The following is a 20,779-nucleotide window of genomic DNA, read 5'->3' as shown; positions in this document are numbered from 1 at the left end:
AGCTAATAAATCAAGTTTATTACTATGATCATTATTACTATGATCATTTATTACTATGATCATTGCGCAAATTTTTCAGAAAACAAGTATATATAATAAGTATATATAATATTTCCTTTTCTATGCTGGACGAATATATATATATTTAGTGTTCTTTCATCCTCTTTCTTCTCTAACACGCATTCAAATCAGCGAAGAAAAGTGCTCCTTCTATAATTGTCGAATGTCATCCACCTGTCATTCTCGCTCGGAAGAACGATCACGCAATCGTTGAGTTTTCTACGCAGTGAGTCGCTCATGCGGAAATAATGCATGAATATGCATTAAAACGGATAATAAATGAGAAAAAATGCAAAAAAACGAACAATAAATGCAAAATAATGCAAAAAAAACGAATAATAAATAAAATATTCGGATGGATCAGCCTTGACGAAGTCGCGTCACTTCTATAGACCATGCATGCTTGTGACTATGCTTTCTCCTTTCTTTTGTATTTTATTGATACTGCGTTTTTATTCTGTCTCATTTGATTTATTTAATTTTTCTTTGTTTGTATTAGAATCACTGAAGAAGGCTCGAATCGAGTCCGAAACGTTTGGAATAAAGCGAATGGATCGTTAAAATTTAGTTGCTGTTTTGGAAATTATTTTATCCATGCCCTACAACTGCGTTGGCTCTTAACTGCCTTTCGATATTAATTTTGATTTGTTAATTTAGAGGAGCCTTTAACTTTGTTTATTTTATTTAAATAAAATATTCATTATTGGCTTGTCGTGTTTTTTTCAAAGTATGTATACGCGCTTTTCTCCTCGAATCGAATACTTACCGATCGCATATAAGCACCTTATGTTGTTGTCGACTAACTGACGACTAGCCAACTAGATAGATACACGCGAAATATCTGATGTTGCCTGTGTCATCAGGTCATATCGCTCAGGTACAATAAATTAACGTGACTCTTTTTTAGCGTCTTTCGCCACCGTCTTTCTTAGCTTCTCTTCAATAATGTATACATTGACAGATATATCGTTTAGAAACGCTCGAATCACTCGATTTCACTCAAACTCATGCGTAACTCCACACCTTCAAGATTCAACACTGTGGAATAATGCAGATATCGCAAACTTCTTTCACATAAATTCGACGTGAGATAAGAGTGACTGGTTCTTGGTGGCTATTGTCTTAATGGTTATTAATAATAAGTAAGCCGTTATTAATAATTTGTAATAAGTAGGTCGAACGAAATGAATGAAACGCCATTTTGTAGAAGAAATTTTTAAAATTTTATTACAATATATATGAAAAAAATATAATCTTTTAATAATTGAAATAACATCTTATAAAAAGGGCCTAAGAGTTTGCTTGCGCACATGAACTAATGATATACATCAGTGTTGTTCATCAGAATCGACAGAAAATTGCAATCGTTTTCGAAAACTTTGAAATACATTATCAAATGTGTTTATAGAAATGTTTCGAATGCATTTTCAATTGCTATCTATCAATTCTTCGATGAGAGAAACGACAACTGACTATTCAGATTTCTTTACTCCAAAAACCTTAATTTTGCTTGTTAATATACCCATTGGTCCAAAAATGAATTTCATTGGAAAAAAATAATCTTTTTCATGGAATTTCTCATTTTTAAACAGGACAGTCAATAAAACAAAAAAAAATAAAAATTAAATTAGCATATTTGTAGTACTTAAATTAGTATTTTAATATTACATACTTTTTAATATTACATATAATTTTAGTTAGTATTATATAGGATATTCGATAATACTCGTCGAAGTGTTTCTACTTAATTTCCCATTAATTATTGCAAAGATCGCAAAACGATAGAAAGGACTTTTCTATTCACAATCAGTTTAATCCGCTCTACTAACATACTACTTGGATGTGTATGAAAATTATCGGACACTCTGTATACACACATACACATATATGTGCAAAATATAAGCACATAAAATCGTAATTTTGTAAAATTATAATTATATATATATATATATATATATATATATATATATATAATTATAATTTTACATACAAAATTATGATTTTATGTGCTTATATTTTTTATTATTGCGAGATTGAAGAAACATTCGCATAAGTAAGATATATGGTACTTCTGCTATTAAGGACAATGCGTAAGCGCAAAGGTAACTAATCACAAAATATCCTATAAACATAATAACCTAAAAATTGATAATAAATGTTAAAAAGTTCTTGGTATGGTAGACGTTAATGAATAATAATTATAGAATTTTAGAGATAATCTTTACTTACTGTAGGCAGAATTTCCAAGTGAACGGATGTTTCACTAGATAAACGAATCGATTGTATGATAAAAGGATTTATAAGATAAACACAATAAGTAAGCCTGCTAAGAGGAATGAAGACTTTAAACGATAATAACTGATTTATGACACCTGTAACAAAATAAAACTTATATATCTATGTACATGTGTGATGATAACAATAAAATTTTTACAATTATGTAATTATTTTTCATACTTTATGCCAACATTTATTGAAAATAAAACTTATAAAAGAGTAAATTAAAAATAAATTAAATAAGAGATAAGTTATGAATATAATATAGTATAGTATGCGATAACGATTCGTTCTTCTCGCGAGGTAAGGGAGAGAGTAGAAGCTATGGTGCTAGTGATCAAATAGTTTTAATTTATTGATTCAATTCTCGATGGCCACAAAAAAGTACGCTGAATAAGAATGTACGCATTCGACTTATAATAATTATCAAAAATATTAAATCAAAAATAACATTAAAACGATATTAATATACAAAAAATTTAGAATTTTATTTAAAATAGTTTTTTTTGTGATCGATAATTAGGTCGATAAATCAGTGGTAGTCAATCGCTGCTGGCTGATGACGCTACGGCTATATACTTTTACGTTCCTTTTGCCCCGCGAGAGCAGCCATGGAACACGAATCGTTGTCGCGTACTGTATAATTTATTTACGTAGATTTTTATGTTCAAATATGTATGCTTATATTTTTTATATACATATACTAACCACCACGCTTAGAAAAACACGCTATTACAATCCATGCTATGCCTATAGCCCAAAGTGTTCTACTCAAAGCAACATAGATAGCAGAATATAGAATAGATACATTTCGTTTATAAAGGCCTATTAATGCAAAAATATTACACGCGCTACCAAAACACCAACATAAAATTACAGTTTCCTGAAAAAAATGCTTTAGATATAAAATATTATAATGTGACAAGAATAATATAAATATAGAATAAAAAAAATGTGTGTGTGTTTTATTAAAAATAGTATAAGATAAAAAGCAAAATAATATAAAATAAAAATAATATAATAATACAAGATTGGTTTTTGCATTTTTACTTTTTTTCTAAGTTTTTTCTATGTAATTAAAAATGACTACACTGGCAAATTTTGTGGTCGTTTTTAATTACTTCTTGTATTTTATTTACTGGCGACCTTCAAGAGTTTAATGTTATTTTTTCTATGTTTTTCTCTTTCTCATTTCTTTAATCTTATTAAATTCTTAATTTTCGAAAATAATGAGGATCCAGATTTTTTTTAAAATTTAAAAAAAAAATGCTGATACACATAGTACAAAAATAGCTGCAATGATAGTTTAATGATTATCGAATCAACAAATGTCATAATATTAAAATTTTTATGTGTACTTGCACAAAATCAAAGTGCGTATTTTTTTTTTGAAAAAATGCTAAGTGTTCTCATTACGGTACGTAATTTAAGAATTGAGAATTTATGATGTAAATATCACTTTGGAAATTTATTACGTGAAAAGTCAAAAATGTATATAAAACTGTATTATTCTTAAATTTTATTTCACATTTATGAGATATAGGTTGATATAAGGATTTTGTTTTACGTGAAAATTCGAAAATCTTTGCAAAGCTATATATTTTTAAACATTATTTCATATTTAAAGCACTACGATTAATTTACTTATCTATAATAAACAATTAAAATCTTCGAACGTTACTCAATTATGATTTTGATCACGTATTTCAAGTTTATTGAAATTGATGAGAATTGATGAGTTATATATAATATAATAATTTTATATACATTTCGCTTCATATTAATATATAAATATATGTATAAATATTTAATTAAAATATAAATATATTAATATACAAAAATTAATATATAAGTAATTAATTAGGATAATTTTTGTATTTTATAATTATTTTAATAATTATTTAATTGTTTATTTTTTTCATTAAATTCATATAAGAATAAAATTATACTTTACTTTTTTAAAGAAGAAAACCAATTTTTTATTTAGTCTTCTTATAATATAACCTGTAATTATGCCAATAATATATGGTCCTATTCTGATCCATGGAGGGAAATAGAAGATACTTCTAAGTCTGTATTGTTCATCTAATCTACAATAAAAATAGGGTTTATTTAATTATTCTCATAATTATAATAACATTTCATATTCTGAACATAATATCTTATAAGCGTCATAACATATTCTAATTAGCATTTTTATCACTTACGTCGGGATATATTCATAACTATATGAAATATAACCGGTAAGCACAATAGAACCTATTAAAAGTGTACCCAATATGAAAACACTCATGTAAAAGTATCTGAAATTAGCAATATATATTTATTTGTATGCTCAGCATATGTTGATTATAATACCTTTAATTTATCAATAAATCAACTTACATAGTTGACAAAATCAATAGTATTGTAGCAATTATAAAGTATTGCATATCATTGGCTAAATACCAACTCCAAATCATACACTATAAAATTTTAATATTTTCAAAATAATATATTTGAATTATATAAAAATTTTAATGTTTTGTAAATAATACAGTTAATTATATTTTAAATATGATTATATACCATTCTATCTGAATCGAACAGATTATTTATGTATAAAAGATTTTTCCACCAATATTGTGCGCAATTATGCATATCAGTTGGAAAGTGTGAATTTTTGTCGTACCAAGTCGAATTTAATTGCAGGATTCCTATCATCAGCATGTATGCAGGTGTCAACCTTAAAATAAATAATTTTGAGATATATCAAAATATATAAACAAAAAAAAGAAATATCGATTTTATTTGTAAATTGTTTTTTTATATGCATTGTTCTTGTTTATTGTCTGTATAAGTAATGATAATGAAAAACGTACCGAATAAATCTTTTTATTACATGAATAAAGAATTCATTTAATTTTTCTTTGTAATTAGTCGATGTAACTTTTCTTTTATCCATTTTGTCCTTCAAATATAAATAAGATACTAAAAGCCCACTTGAAAAAAAGTAAGTATCCACTGGTACGACTGTATTGATTGATACATGAACGAAGAAGTTCAAGGTCCTTTTCAATATTGATGTTTTATTATCTATACGAAATAATCTCTATTGTACGCACAAATATCTATACTATAATTAGATCGCTAACTTTCATTGATTTTATATATAAAATGTCTCCGAAAACTATGTAATATGACGGTCGCGTATGCGTAATATTGGTAGAAAACTAATATGATGGATCTATAATCAGCTAATATTTAAGTTTTCATCTGAAAATTGTACTTTTTACATCATAAACTTTTAATTATGTAATAAAATAAATATAAATATATATAAATGTTACATACATATATTTTTAATCTTTATATATTTTTAATCTTCTATATTTTTAATCTTGATTTTAATTATATCATATATCTTTTAAATATATTTTAATATATTTTATTTTTAAAGCTTATAACAATTCTTTAATTAAAAACAAAGAAGATTATATATTATTATATATTATTATATATTAAAGATAACTTTTATTCAACTGTAAGTTTATACACAAATTACATACTTATATACATTGTATACAACATCAACCAACATCACAAACGTGACTGCTGTCTACTAACGTTATGCACCCGTAAGGATTTAGTAAATAAATTTTGTGTATTTGGCGCATTAGCGGTCTAGTATACAGTATAGATTTTGTGATTATACGTCGAAAACGTAATATACAGGGTGGGTCATTTTAATCCGTCCACTCAAATACTTTTATGTACAAAATAATGAGAGTGATCAATTGGTAGAGAAAACACACAGTCGTTTTTAAGAAAAAATATGTAATTGTTAATTGCAAATTAATTATTAAGGTAAGATAATAAAAAATGAATATTTTACTAGATATTTTATGGTTTATGTAAAATTAAGATATTATTTTAAGCTTCATAATTCGAAAAGTACACAATGAAAAAATATTTTATTATATAGTGCTTTGGAAAGTTCTCGAGACATGCTACAAGAATATGCAATAAAAAAATAAAAGTTTTAATTTAAAAAATTCAATGTAACGTTGATATGATGTGACCTTAACAACGCCACCCAAGGTCTAACTAATATTTCTATCATCTGTTCTCCTCAGAACGAAAAAACTTTTTTCTAAAAAATTTTCTTCTAAAATTCATAGGTTTGGAGATATTTGAGTGGACAGATTAAAATGGCCTATCCTGTATATATGTATATATATATATATATATATATATATATATATATGTATATATATATATATATAAAATTTCTATAAGTTTTTTCCATATTACTCACCGACGTAATCCAACATGAAAAATACGGTATGCAAAATAATTAGCCAACTCATAACTAAAAATTTTAAACCGTGAAGGACAGGTATTTCGTCAGCATTCAATTTCGTGTTTAATATTATTTTTGTATTTGTGTATATGGAAAAACACATTAATATTTGTCCAGTTCTACTTTCTCGATGTAAAAATGTTATTTCCATTTCCTCGGATATGTTCTTCATATCTGAATCACAATACAGAATTTTATATACAATAGTATATTTATATAAAAAATCAACATATGCTCAATATTATAAATAAGATCTGTTGTTGAAAAAAATTTTTAAGTGATTTCAAATACAATACTTACTAGCAGTAGTTTTATCCGTTACAATGAAATATTTTTGATGCACAAATATATCATATGTTGTTCCGATTATCATCATAGAAAAAGTAAGCGCTAAAACACTATAATTATAAAATAAATACAAAAGGTATATCTGTTATTTCAAAATATTTGGATGTTATATAAAATTATTTATCTTAAATATATTAATATGTGCTAATAAAATATAATTATTGATAAAGTTATTATTATGCCATTATTAATTATATATTTTGTTCGTATTTTTTGACATACCAGATAAAAAATATTGCATCCTTAAATAACTCTCGCTGATTATATTTTAAATTTTTAACTTCGACCAATTTGAAGTCTACAGAATAAAGGTCATTAACAAAAAAAGCTCTATCACGAAATATTTTTTCCAGAATTAAAGTTAAGTCATTTATAGAACATGATGCCGGTAAACAAAGACCGAGCGTAACAAAGTCCTAAAACAAAATATTTTGTATAGTTAATATTACTATATCATACATGTATACTAGGATTAATGATACTTCAAAAGTTTCAACATTCGAACTTCGAAACTTCGATATTAAAATCTTTAAAAATTGGAATTTAAAAATTCAAAGTTTTAAATCTTCGATATTTTGATAATTCAATCTTTGAAGCTTCGTAAGGACACATATCAATATACATTATTTGATAATTTCAGAACAGAAAATATTTTTAGTAAATATTTATTTTAACTTAGCCCTCACCAATGACTTTGACCTTAACATAAGGTCCTGAGTAATTCTCAAAAAGTTTTAATTGTCGCTCGTTGTTTATTAAAAAAATTGTAAACAAAAAGGTTTCACAAATTTTACATATTTTTCGAACATAATTTCTGATTTAAAATCGATTAGATTTAGATTAGGTTTGATTATATCTTCCGGAAATAAAGTCTCCCCGTAAGGGAGAGGAGATGGAACCCACATATGTACTTTGCAAAATGCAGCAAAATTCACTCTCAGTAAGGGTCAAGATTAGATGTAGAGTGAACTTTGTTTCGTCTCATAAAAAACATGCGCGAATACAATCGCCCCTCCCTATGGAGGGTTTTATTTCCGGAAAATATAATCTAATCCAAACATATTTCTGATTTAAAACTAAATTTTGGCTTAGATTACGTTATATATATATATATATATATATATATATATATATAATACGTTATATATATATATATATATATATATATATATATAATATGTATATTTTGCAATTTTCGCAATAATTATTGAAATATTGATTAAGAAAATCTAGCGAATGAGCAGACCGAGAACGTGAGATGTATACTCTAGGTATATCAACGAGTATCACATGGTAACGAGAAATTTGGTTGTGCGTTCTTCGACTTTTGTCTTTTCTTGATTGTAATATGTAAATATAATTGTTCTGAAACTTTTATTCCAAATAATTTTTTATTTTGTATAGTTTTTGACAGTATTGCTTGTCGATTAAAATGGGAAATTTAAACATATACTGTATTCTATACACAAATATGTACAGAATTTTTAAAAGAAAGATATATTTTAATATATAAGAATGAACATATAAAATCTAGGATTAATTTATTACATATCATTGCTACAACTTTATAAAATAAAAATTTAAAAATCTCTATGTAAATATATATTTACTAGCTTAAATTTAATTTAATACTCTTTTTAGCTAATTTTATAATACTTATCTTTTAAAAACTTACTTCATTCCCAAAATTGATGTGGTATTGTAAAGTACTATTATGTTTGAAATTAATAACAAAGTAATTTACTTTGAAAGGTGGAAATTCTTCTTGTGGATTACGATATATTGTATTATTTAATATCTGCTGTTTAGCGATGGGTAGAGGATATCTATTTATGGTATCAAGACATTGCTCTTGATTACCTAGCCAATAATTATTTCCCTGAAGAAAGCCTGGTTTATATTCACCGCTAGAATCCAGCACTTAAACATATAGAAGTAATTGTTATTTAAATAAAAATATTATTTACTAATTATAAGATCAAGTTCCAAATAAAGAATTACAAATGAAGAAAACTGCTTTACAAGTGTATGAAGTATACTACAAAATAAGTATATTTAAAAGAGAGAATAAAAATAGTGATATAAAAAATTGTGCCCTCATAATTGCATCAAGAATAAAAATCTAGTAAGTTTAAATCGAAATACTTTAATTGAAAACACTGTTGTACAAAATAGTTGTTTTAATTTTCAAAAATAATAACATTAAATTAAAACAAATAATATTAAAAATAAAAAATTTATCTAAAAATTAAAAATTGAAAATTGTAAAATGAATAAACAAATATAAAATTATGTCAGATTTATACAGGAAAGCTCTCGTAGCTGGAAACTGTAGAGTACCCGATCGGGAAGTGAATAAGACCGCGTGATCAGTCACAAAGATTTGAGACATTTATTCAGTAATAACAATGTCAAACAAGAATAATCAATGTTCGCAAGAGAGTTCATAATTTTTAGTATAGAATTTCTTGGCGAATTGATGCTTTACAAATGCAAAGCTAAACAAATTGTACAAATGTTGCCGCGGGGGCGTTGGTTGATCGCCAGGCGCACACAACAAGCAAACGAGAGCGTTAACAATATGAGTGAGTGATAGCGTTTACAAGAGCGGTTGGTCGAATAATTTTGTAACCTGCTTAATTTCGAAAAAAACACTGTTACCTTAATAATAAATTCACAATAAGCGGGATCACGATAAAAAAAAGAAAAAAAAATCAAGTACAAAAATACAATAGACTGAATTTGTACTAATTTGTATCATCATAAAATTTAATCTTTTGTATTTTAATATCGTTTCTTTTATTTTTCGGTCTGCCGCGCACTAGATTCATATTAACATTACTGTTCATTGTGAACTGTTCATTGTGAATTGTTTGAGATGAACTGTTTCTTATGAAGAGCTGTTCGATTAAAGAGCAATTATTTAAAAAATCGACTTTTAAAAGATATGCGTCTTCTTTGATAGATATCGAAAAGCCGCATATGACTCGCGGCGATTCAAATTCGAAGATATCAAGTTACTGCTGCTTTTCGCTCGCTTAAAAAAATCATTTGAAGAAAATTTATAACTTAACAAATATTTTAAATATTATAAATATTTTATTTAACTTTACAAATAAAAGGCGGCATATCTTTTCCAAACGCTTTGATATGGAGAAGCAGCGGCAACTCGACTAAAAAGTCGCGTAATTTTTTGTATCATCGAATTTAAGTCGCTGCGAGTGATTCGGCTTTTCGAATCTATTAAAGACTTCCAGAGAATGGCGTATCTTTTAAAAGTCAATGTATGTAAAATTTTTTTTTACTCGTAACCTTTTTGAGTTATGAAGTAACCATGGTTTTTTTAAATGAATATCTATAATTTTTTTTACATATTTATATAATAGAAGTCATTTGCAATCATATCTAGTAAAAAATTGCTACATATGTATCGTTTACGAAATAATCGGCATCTTTAGTATCTAAATATTAAATATTAAATTTATTTTAAAAAACATGTTCATTTTTATAACTCGAAAAGATCACAAGTAAAAAAAATTTTTTTACATGCACTTTGTAGTTGACTCAGAGCCGTGGAAATTTCTCTTATTAAACTTTTTTGTAACTTCGATCAATTGCGAGGTATTTGGACACATATGAACATATATGACTGACCCTCTTTCCATTACATTGTCAAGCTATTGTGTTAATTACGTCAATTTCGTCACATTCGTCTCTCCGTCTCCATTTCGGTTTCATGTCGATATTTTTCATGTAATTTTGATGTGATACGATTTTCAGTACGTGACGCTCAATCATTTAATAAATTTCGTGATTACTTTTGGATGGAGATCGCGAATCGAGCCGAAGGTGTATCATGTAATCACCGTACGACTCCATACGGTCCAGATAAAAAGCATGATCACAAAAAAAAAAATATATATATATATATATATATATATATATTGTGATCTTTAATTAAAATTACTTATAATTACTAATTATTAATAATTTATTAATTATTAACATTAAATTCTTGAAAGTCGACAGTAGATAAAATAAAAGATGTAATTAAATTCGATCACATTGGCAATTTTATTGATGGTAAAGAATTACAACGTTTCGACCATAGATTTTGGTCCTTTTCGAGTGAACTACAAAAATATTTTCAATATTACAAACAAAAAATAAATTACATTGATTTTGAAATAAAAAATGAGCAAAAAGTTATATACATACAGTAATTTCCTTATTTCTCACGATATAATAGTTAACTAAATTACTGTATGTATACAACTTTTTGCTCATTTTTTATTTCAAAATCAATGTAATTTATTTTTTGTTTGTAATATTGGAAATATTTTTGTACATAGTTCACTCGAAAAGGACCAAAATCTATGGTCGAAACGTTGTGATTCTTTACCATCAATAAAATTGCCAGTGTGGTCGAATTTAATTACGTCTTTTATTAATTATTTTTCCTCTGTTGTTACAATGACGGAAAAAGACAAGTTTAATTAACTTTAATTACAATTTTTGTAACAATTTATAGAATAAATATATAGAATAAATGTAAATAATTGTTCGTCAATTTCTTCTAATTATCGATTCTTTTCCTAAAATTATAATTACATAATAAATATATAATTTTACTTACTTTTTAAGCTCCATAATATTCGTTGATCTACAGCGTCTTTAAAATTTTGTAGTTCTTTTCCACATATAATTGAGCTAACAAGATTGGATCTCGAAGCAACTATATAAGCGGGTAGAACATTGTTATTAACTTTTTCAATATTCTGCCCGCTGTATTCAATCTTGTTATATTTATTATTAATTTGAGCATAAACACAAATTAATGTGTCAAAATTTATATAAATACATAAAATAAACACAAATCGATAAAATAACATAATGCAGCTATAACACAATCACTTATATTTTTTATTATTATAAAATATTAGCGAATATCTCCTGGTATAAATTTTGACGGGCGTTTGTATGACACTGCTCCATTAATCACGTCTGCAGTCGATTTATACTTTTCCGCCGATTTTTATTACAACTATCCCTACTTTTATGACTATCCCTACTCTTCTTATTTTCCAGCATTTAGAAAGATATCTATACATAGCAGCATCAAATGCCGAGCGTCTGCGCAGAAAACTATTATCCCATATAGCATCCTATGTTCAAAAGACATTAACAGGACATCCTGAAGATGTCTAATCGCCCAAAGATATCTTCTGGATACTTTCTGGACATCTTTTGGATATGTATGCTATGTGGGTATTGGTGTTATTACGCAGGATTTGGAATGATTTAGATTCCAGCTTCTTACGACCATGATCCTACAATAGATAACAAACACAAATATAGCGAGCACATGAAATAAAAAAGATTAGATATTCGCGGTGATGAAGAAGGTTCAAGCTCAGCAAAGATATTACCTGTCAATCGCATGAGATGCATATTATCCGTGTATTGTTAATTTATTTAGAGAATTATTATTATTATGGGTTAAACTTCCGAAAACCGATTATCTCTGATTTGAATGAAATTTTGTAAAAAGCTTTCTTTTAGCTTAAAATACAAGCCTGTAAAAGGAATTTTGGCGACTTCTACAAAAAAGTCATATTTTTAAAGAAAATGGTGAAAAATATAAGGGAAATATATATAATAAGGGAAATATATATAATAAGATAGTTAAATATAAATAAGGTCGCGCAACAAGCCAAATACACACACACACACACACACACACACACACACACATATATATATTACATAGGGTGATGTTATGTCAAAGTTAAGATCATTGAGTCTTGATTTTTTATATCGATTTTTACGATTTTTAGTGATTTTTTATTTAATTATTTTTTATTAAATTACTTTTTAATTATTGAAAAGCCACGGTTATGACCTTAATACCTGACCTTCGTATGATCCCCTGAAGCCATCTGAAAAGGTCGGGCCCGATCGAAGGGGTATCCCCCATTTGAAAAAACAGTTCTATTTTTCATAATTTTCTTTTAAAAAAATGACTTTTTTTGTAAGAGTCGCCAAAATTCCTTCTACAGGCTTGTATTTTAAGCTAAAAGTAACCTTTCTACAAAATTTCATTCAAATCGGAAGTAATAGGTTTTCGGAAGTATACCCTTATTATGTTATATAGTTAAAAATAACATTAAAATGGAATACGTATGTTAAGTATATATATATATATATATATATATATATATAAAGTCTGTATATAAATTTATTATACATCCATTATTTAACATCCACTTTATATTTCAATATAATTATAATAAGTGATAATATTAATTTTATACGTGTATCTTATTATATAATAAATTTATACATAGACTTTTTATGTGTATATATAAATTTATATAATAAGATACACGCATAAAATTAATATTATTACTTATTAACTATTTAAAATTATAATTAATTAATTTTAAAATTATATGATTTATTTTATTTTGTACACTATTCGAATTAAAATTTTTTAAATCTTGTTGATATCGGGTTCGATTCGTCTCGCGCGCGCGAATGATACCCTAAATTATTGTGTTCGCACATTTAACAAACTCCAATGATGCATGTATTTTATTATTTATAAATATAATCGTTCGTAATCACATTACTATGAAAAAATCATTATATCCATTTAATTTTCAATAAAAAAATATATTGCTTAATAATAAAAGAACATGTTTTCTGACGTGCATATCAATTTTGTGAATTGAAGACAATGACGAGGTATAATTGTTTCGTCGTTGATATATTACTGAAATCATTTCTCTATTGGAAATAGTCCGGAAGATCCAGGATTCGTTTCCTCCTATAATGAAGTTCCCGACGTTGGATCACTTAACTTTTCTTCGCAGATTGATCTTGCGAAATCTGATGTAGAAACAAGATGTTAATCGTTCTTCATTTTTAAGATCGCACCTCTTTTTATCGAATATTTTTATCGAATATTTTATTATTTATATCACTCGCGTATCTGATGACTTCGATTATTATATTATAAAAATTATGTGCAATCGAATATTGACTATATTAAAATGGAACATGAATTCTTTATATTTTATATAAAGCAAGAGACTTAAAATATTTTGCAATATATATATTTCAACATATATTTTTCGAGTCCAAAATATTTTGCAACATATATATTTCAACATATATTTTTCGAGTCCTAATTATAGAAACTTTAGAAGAATCAGTAATTAATTTGACAAATTCTATACATGTATTAATAATAAAATTTTTAAATAATAAAAAAAATGATTGATAGATATCAAAGATTTACTGCTAATTAAAAAGATTGATAGAAATACGATTAAAAATGTTTTTATCCCACAGCAGGCATCCCAGGTAGAACATGAAATTCATAATGACATCATTACGACGTCATCTAAAAATCACCTAAAAGTTTTTAGATAAATCATAATGATCTCATTTGATATACTTTTGGTAATGTTTTGGTGGACTTATTAATATCATTTTTTATATATATTACGCAATTACTTATTTATTTAATTATTCATGTATATTTTAATTATATTTAAGCAACATAATTTTTTTAAAATTATATAATGCGATTATTGAACTTAAAAATTTATTATTCTTTTTGTCATCTTTAACTCATTTTTTAATCATTTTTGTTTAGATAAATTTTAAGTAATAAATAAAATCATGATGATGTCATTATGAGTTCTACCTGAGATTTTATATTTTGTAAATAGGGAAAAAGATATAAATATGACAATGAATATAAAAAATTATTTATTTCATCTTTGAAATATTATAGTATCTTTTGCGATTGAATAATTTATTTACTATCAATTTACATAAGTATCTTGTTATACAGCAGTGGTGCTACCGACATTTCGTGCACATAGCACGGAACAAAACCAGAAATTGTGCACATTATAGATTACCCTCTGAAAACATTCATGGACTTTGGCTTTGTAGTTCATGTCCACGTTTCAATGTCCATAGAGTATCGCTTTCAGGGATCACCTAAAAGCAGGCCATGACATCTCTCAGTCTTCTCTCTGTTGGTATCTTTATTTTCACGTGATGTTTTTTAAAGCGGCCTTTTCATTGACGCTAAAAAGTAGCGTCAACCATTGGTTAAACAATGAAGCAACTACTTACTTTTTTGTTCAACCAGAGAGAAACCTGAGAGCGGCCACCGAGCTTTAACGGGTATATTGTCCTAATGCGCTCCCTGACAAAGTGGACGTCAACTACATCCATTGCAGTCGATAATAATACATGGTTCGTGTCTGAGCTATGGTTCATGTCCAAGCTATGGAGTGACCCCAAAAGATACTCCCTCTATGGACATTCAAAACATGGACATGAACTACAAAGTCAAAATCCATGAATGTTCTCAGAGGGTAATATATAATTGCACAATTTCTGGTTTTGTTCCGTGCTATGTGCACGAAATGCCGGTAGCACCAGTGCTATATAACAATTAAATACTTATGTGTGTAAATTGATAACAAATAAATTATTCAATCGCGACAGATACTGTAATATTCAAAGATGAAATAAATATTTTTCAAAATAAATTGGTAAATAATACGGCTCTATGTATTTATCAACATGATAATTAAGTAAAGAGCATTAAGAGCCCACAAAACGCGGATGGCAATGCGTAAATTATTTCGAACATTAATTGTTCGCGAAATTTTTTTTTTTTTTTTTTAAATGCGTTATTAGGAGAATATGATTTGTAAAGAGATCATCAACGCATCTTCGACCTCCTCGCAAAATATATTCTCCTGATAATATAAAATAATAAGAAACGAATTTTCGAAAATTTTCACGCTTGCGTTATTAGGAGAACATGATTTGTAAAGAGGTCATCAACGCATCATCGACCTCCTCGCAAAATATATTCTTCTGATAATATAAAATAATAAGAAACGAATTTTCGAAAATTTTCACGCTTGCGTTAATAGGAGAACATGATTTGTAAAGAGGTCATCAACGCATCATCGACCTCTTCGCAAAATATATTCTCCTGATAATATAAAATAATAAGAAACGAATTTTCGAAAATTTTCACGCTTGCGTTATTAGGAGAACATGATTTGTAAAGAGGTCATCAACGCATCATCGACCTCTTCGCACAATATATTCTCCTGATCATATAAATTAGAAGAAACGAATTTTCGAAAATTTTCGCGCTTGCGTTATTAGGAGAACATGATTTGTAAAGAGGTCATCAACGCATCATCGACCTTCTCGCACAATATATTCTCCTGATAATATAAAATAATAAGAAACGAATTTTCGAAAATTTTCACGCTTGCGTTATTAAGAGAACATGATTTGTAAAGAGGTCATCAACGACCTCTTCGCACAATATATTCTCCTGATCATATAAATTATAAGAAACGAATTTTCGAAAATTTTCGCGCTTGCGTTATTAGGAGAACATGATTTGTAAAGAGATCATCAACGCATCATCGACCTCCTCGCAAAATATATTCTCCTGATAATATAAATTATAAGAAACGAATTTTCGAAAATTTTCACGCTTGCGTTATTAGGAGAACATGATTTGTAAAGAGGTCATCAACGCATCATCGACCACCGCGCAAAATATATTCTCCTGATAATATAAATAATAAGAAACGAATTTTCGAAAATTTTCACGCTTGCGTTATTAGGAGAACATGATTTGTAAAGAGGTCATCAACGCATCATCGACCTCCTCGCAAAATATATTCTCCTGATAATATAAGATAATAAGAAACGAATTTTCGAAAATTTTCACGCTTGCGTTATTAGGAGAACATGATTTGTAAAGAGGTCATCAACGCATCATCGACCTTCTCGCACAATATATTCTCCTGATAATATAAAATAATAAGAAACGAATTTTCGAAAATTTTCACGCTTGCGTTATTAAGAGAACATGATTTGTAAAGAGGTCATCAACGCATCATCGACCTCCTCGCAAAATATATTCTCCTGATAATATAAGATAATAAGAAACGAATTTTCGAAAATTTTCACGTTTGCGTTATTAGGAGAACATGATTTGTAAAGAGGTCATCAACGCATCATCGACCTCCTCGCACAATATATTCTCCTGATAATATAAATTATAAGAAACGAATTTTCGAAAATTTCACGCTTGCGTTATTAGGAGAACATGATTTGTAAAGAGATCATCAACGCATCATCGACCTCCTCGCAAAATATATTCTCCTGATAATATAAATTATAAGAAACGCATTTTCGAAAATTTTCACGCTTGCGTTATTAAGAGAACATGATTTGTAAAGAGGTCATCAACGCATCATCGACCTCCGCGCAAAATATATTCTCCTGATAATATAAATAATAAGAAACGAATTTTCGAAAATTTTCACGCTTGCGTTATTAGGAGAACATGATTTGTAAAGAGGTCATCAACGCATCACCGACCTCCTCGCAAAATATATTCTCCTGATAATATAAGATAATAAGAAACGAATTTTCGAAAATTTTCACGCTTGCGTTATTAGGAGAACATGATTTGTAAAGAGGTCATCAACGCATCATCGACCTTCTCGCACAATATATTCTCCTGATAATATAAATAATAAGAAACGAATTTTCGAAAATTTTCACGCTTGCGTTATTAGGAGAACATGATTTGTAAAGAGGTCATCAACGCATCATCGACCTCTTCGCACAATATATTCTCCTGATCATATAAATTATAAGAAACGAATTTTCGAAAATTTTCACGCTTGCGTTATTAGGAGAACATGATTTGTAAAGAGGTCATCAACGCATCATTGACCTCCTCGCAAAATATATTCTCCTGATAATATAAATTATAAGAAACGAATTTTCGAAAATTTTCACGCTTGCGTTATTAGGAGAACATGATTTGTAAAGAGGTCATCAACGCATCATCGACCTCCTCGCAAAATATATTCTCCTGATAATATAAGATAATAAGAAACGAATTTTTGAAAATTTTCACGTTTGCGTTATTAGGAGAACATGATTTGTAAAGAGGTCATCAACGCATCATCGACCTCCTCGTACAATATATTCTGCTGATAATATAAATGATAAGAAACGAATTTTCGAAAATTTTCACGCTTGCGTTATTAGGAGAACATGATTTGTAAAGAGGTCATCAACGCATCATCGACCTCTTCGCACAATATATTCTCCTGATCATATAAATTATAAGAAACGAATTTTCGAAAATTTTCAAGCTTGCGTTATTAGGAGAACATGATTTGTAAAGAGGTCATCAACGCATCATTGACCTCCTCGCAAAATATATTCTCCTGATAATATAAATTATAAGAAACGAATTTTCGAAAATTTTCACGCTTGCGTTATTAGGAGAACATGATTTGTAAAGAGGTCATCAACGCATCATCGACCTCCTCGCAAAATATATTCTCCTGATAATATAAGATAATAAGAAACGAATTTTTGAAAATTTTCACGTTTGCGTTATTAGGAGAACATGATTTGTAAAGAGGTCATCAACGCATCATCGACCTCCTCGCACAATATATTCTCCTGATAATATAAATTATAAGAAACGAATTTTCGAAAATTTTCACGCTTGCGTTATTAGGAGAACATGATTTGTAAAGAGGTCATCAACGCATCATCGACCTCTTCGCAAAATATTTCTCCTGATATATAAAATATAAGAAACGAATTTTCGAAAATTTTCACGCTTGCGTTATTAGGAGAACATGATTTGTAAAGAGGTCATCAACGCATCATCGACCTCTTCGCACAATATATTCTCCTGATCATATAAATTATAAGAAACGAATTTTCGAAAATTTTCACGCTTGCGTTATTAGGAGAACATGATTTGTAAAGAGGTCATCAACGCATCATTGACCTCCTCGCAAAATATATTCTCCTGATAATATAAATTATAAGAAACGAATTTTCGAAAATTTTCACGCTTGCGTTATTAGGAGAACATGATTTGTAAAGAGGTCATCAACGCATCATCGACCTCCTCGCAAAATATATTCTCCTGATAATATAAGATAATAAGAAACGAATTTTTGAAAATTTTCACGTTTGCGTATTAGGAGAACATGATTTGTAAAGAGTCATCAACGCATCATCGACCTCCTCGTACAATATATTTGCTGATAATATAAATGATAAGAACGAATTTTCGAAAATTTTCACGCTTGCGTTATTAGGAGAACATGATTTGTAAAGAGGTCATCAACGCATCATCGACCTCTTCGCACAATATATTCTCCTGATCATATAAATTATAAGAAACGAATTTTCGAAAATTTTCACGCTTGCGTTATAGGAGAACATGATTTGTAAAGAGGTCATCAACGCATCATCGACCTCCTCGCACAAATATATTCTCCTGATAATATAAATTATAAGAAACGAATTTTCGAAAATTTTCACGCTTGCGTTATTAGGAGAACATGATTTGTAAAGAGGTCATCAACGCATCATCGACCTCCTCGCAAAATATATTCTCCTGATAATATAAGATAATAAGAAACGAATTTTTGAAAATTTTCACGTTTGCGTTATTAGGAGAACATGATTTGTAAAGAGGTCATCAACGCATCATCGACCTCCTCGCACAATATATTCTCCTGATAATATAATTATAAGAAACGAATTTTCGAAAATTTTCACGCTTGCGTTATTAGGAGAACATGATTTGTAAAGAGATCATCAACGCATCATCGACCTCTCGCAAAATATATTCTCCTGATAATATAAAATAATAAGAAACGAATTTTCGAAAATTTTCACGCTTGCGTTATTAGGAGAACATGATTTGTAAAGAGGTCATCAACGCATCATCGACCTCCTCGCAAATATATTCTCCTGATATATAAATTATAAGAAACGAATTTTCGAAAATTTTCACGCTTGCGTTATTAGAGAACATGATTTGTAAAGGAGTCATCAACGCATCATCGACCTCCTCGCAAAATATATTCTCCTGATAATATAAATAATAGAAACGAATTTTCGAAAATTTTCGCTTTTGCGTTATTAGGAGAACATGATTTGTAAAGAGGTCATCAACGCATCATCGACCTCCTCGCAAAATATATTCTCCTGATAATATAAAATAATAAGAAACGAATTTCGAAAATTTTCACGCTTGCGTTATTAGGAGAACATGATTTGTAAAGAGGTCATCAACGCATCATCGACCTTCGCAAATATATTCTCCTGATAATATAAAATAATAAGAAACGAATTTTCGAAAATTTTCACGCTTGCGTTATTAGGAGAACATGATTTGTAAAGAGGTCATCAACGCATCATCGACCTCCTCGCAAAATATATTCTCCTGATAATATAAATAATAAGAAACGAATTTTCGAAAATTTTCACGCTTGCGTTATTAGGAGAACATGATTTGTAAAGAGGTCATCAACGCATCATCGACCTCCTCGCAAAATATATTCTCCTGATAATATAAATAAAAGAAACGAATTTTCGAAAATTTTCACGCTTGCGTTATTAGGAGAACATGATTTGTAAAGAGGTCATCAACGCATCATCGACCTCCTCGCAAATATATTCTCCTGATAATATAAATAATAAGAAACGAATTTTCGAAAATTTTCACGCTTGCGTTATTAGGAGAACATGATTTGTAAAGAGGTCATCAACGCATCATCGACCTCCTCGCAAAATATATTCTCCTGATAATATAAAATAATAAGAAACGAATTTTCGAAAATTTTCACGCTTGCGTTA

The 20,779-nt window shown here is 28.1% G+C and overlaps 1 protein-coding gene across 1 annotated transcript; it reads right to left on the bottom strand.

Moving 5' to 3' along the window:
- Positions 1-1,045: 1,045 nt before the first annotated feature.
- Positions 1,046-12,966, bottom strand: LOC105248769 (nose resistant to fluoxetine protein 6). Its single transcript, XM_025408745.1, has 16 exons — positions 12,938-12,966; positions 11,664-11,812; positions 8,703-8,947; positions 7,250-7,443; positions 6,980-7,077; positions 6,635-6,853; positions 5,199-5,412; positions 4,906-5,062; positions 4,723-4,802; positions 4,545-4,640; positions 4,292-4,427; positions 3,046-3,220; positions 2,290-2,432; positions 2,071-2,198; positions 1,894-1,925; positions 1,046-1,098 (listed from the first exon to the last, which is right to left on the bottom strand). The coding sequence occupies exons 1-16, from the start codon at positions 12,964-12,966 to the stop codon at positions 1,046-1,048; spliced, it is 2,148 nt and encodes a 715-aa protein (XP_025264530.1).
- Between the last annotated feature and the right edge of the window lie 7,813 nt (positions 12,967-20,779).

The sequence above is a fragment of the Camponotus floridanus genome, unplaced genomic scaffold (assembly GCF_003227725.1).
Source record: "Camponotus floridanus strain SB8 unplaced genomic scaffold, Cflo_v7.5 scaffold23, whole genome shotgun sequence".
NCBI lineage: Eukaryota > Metazoa > Arthropoda > Insecta > Hymenoptera > Formicidae > Camponotus > Camponotus floridanus.
The sequence above is the reverse complement of the archived record's forward strand: the minus strand, read 5'-3'. Positions and strand labels throughout refer to the sequence as shown.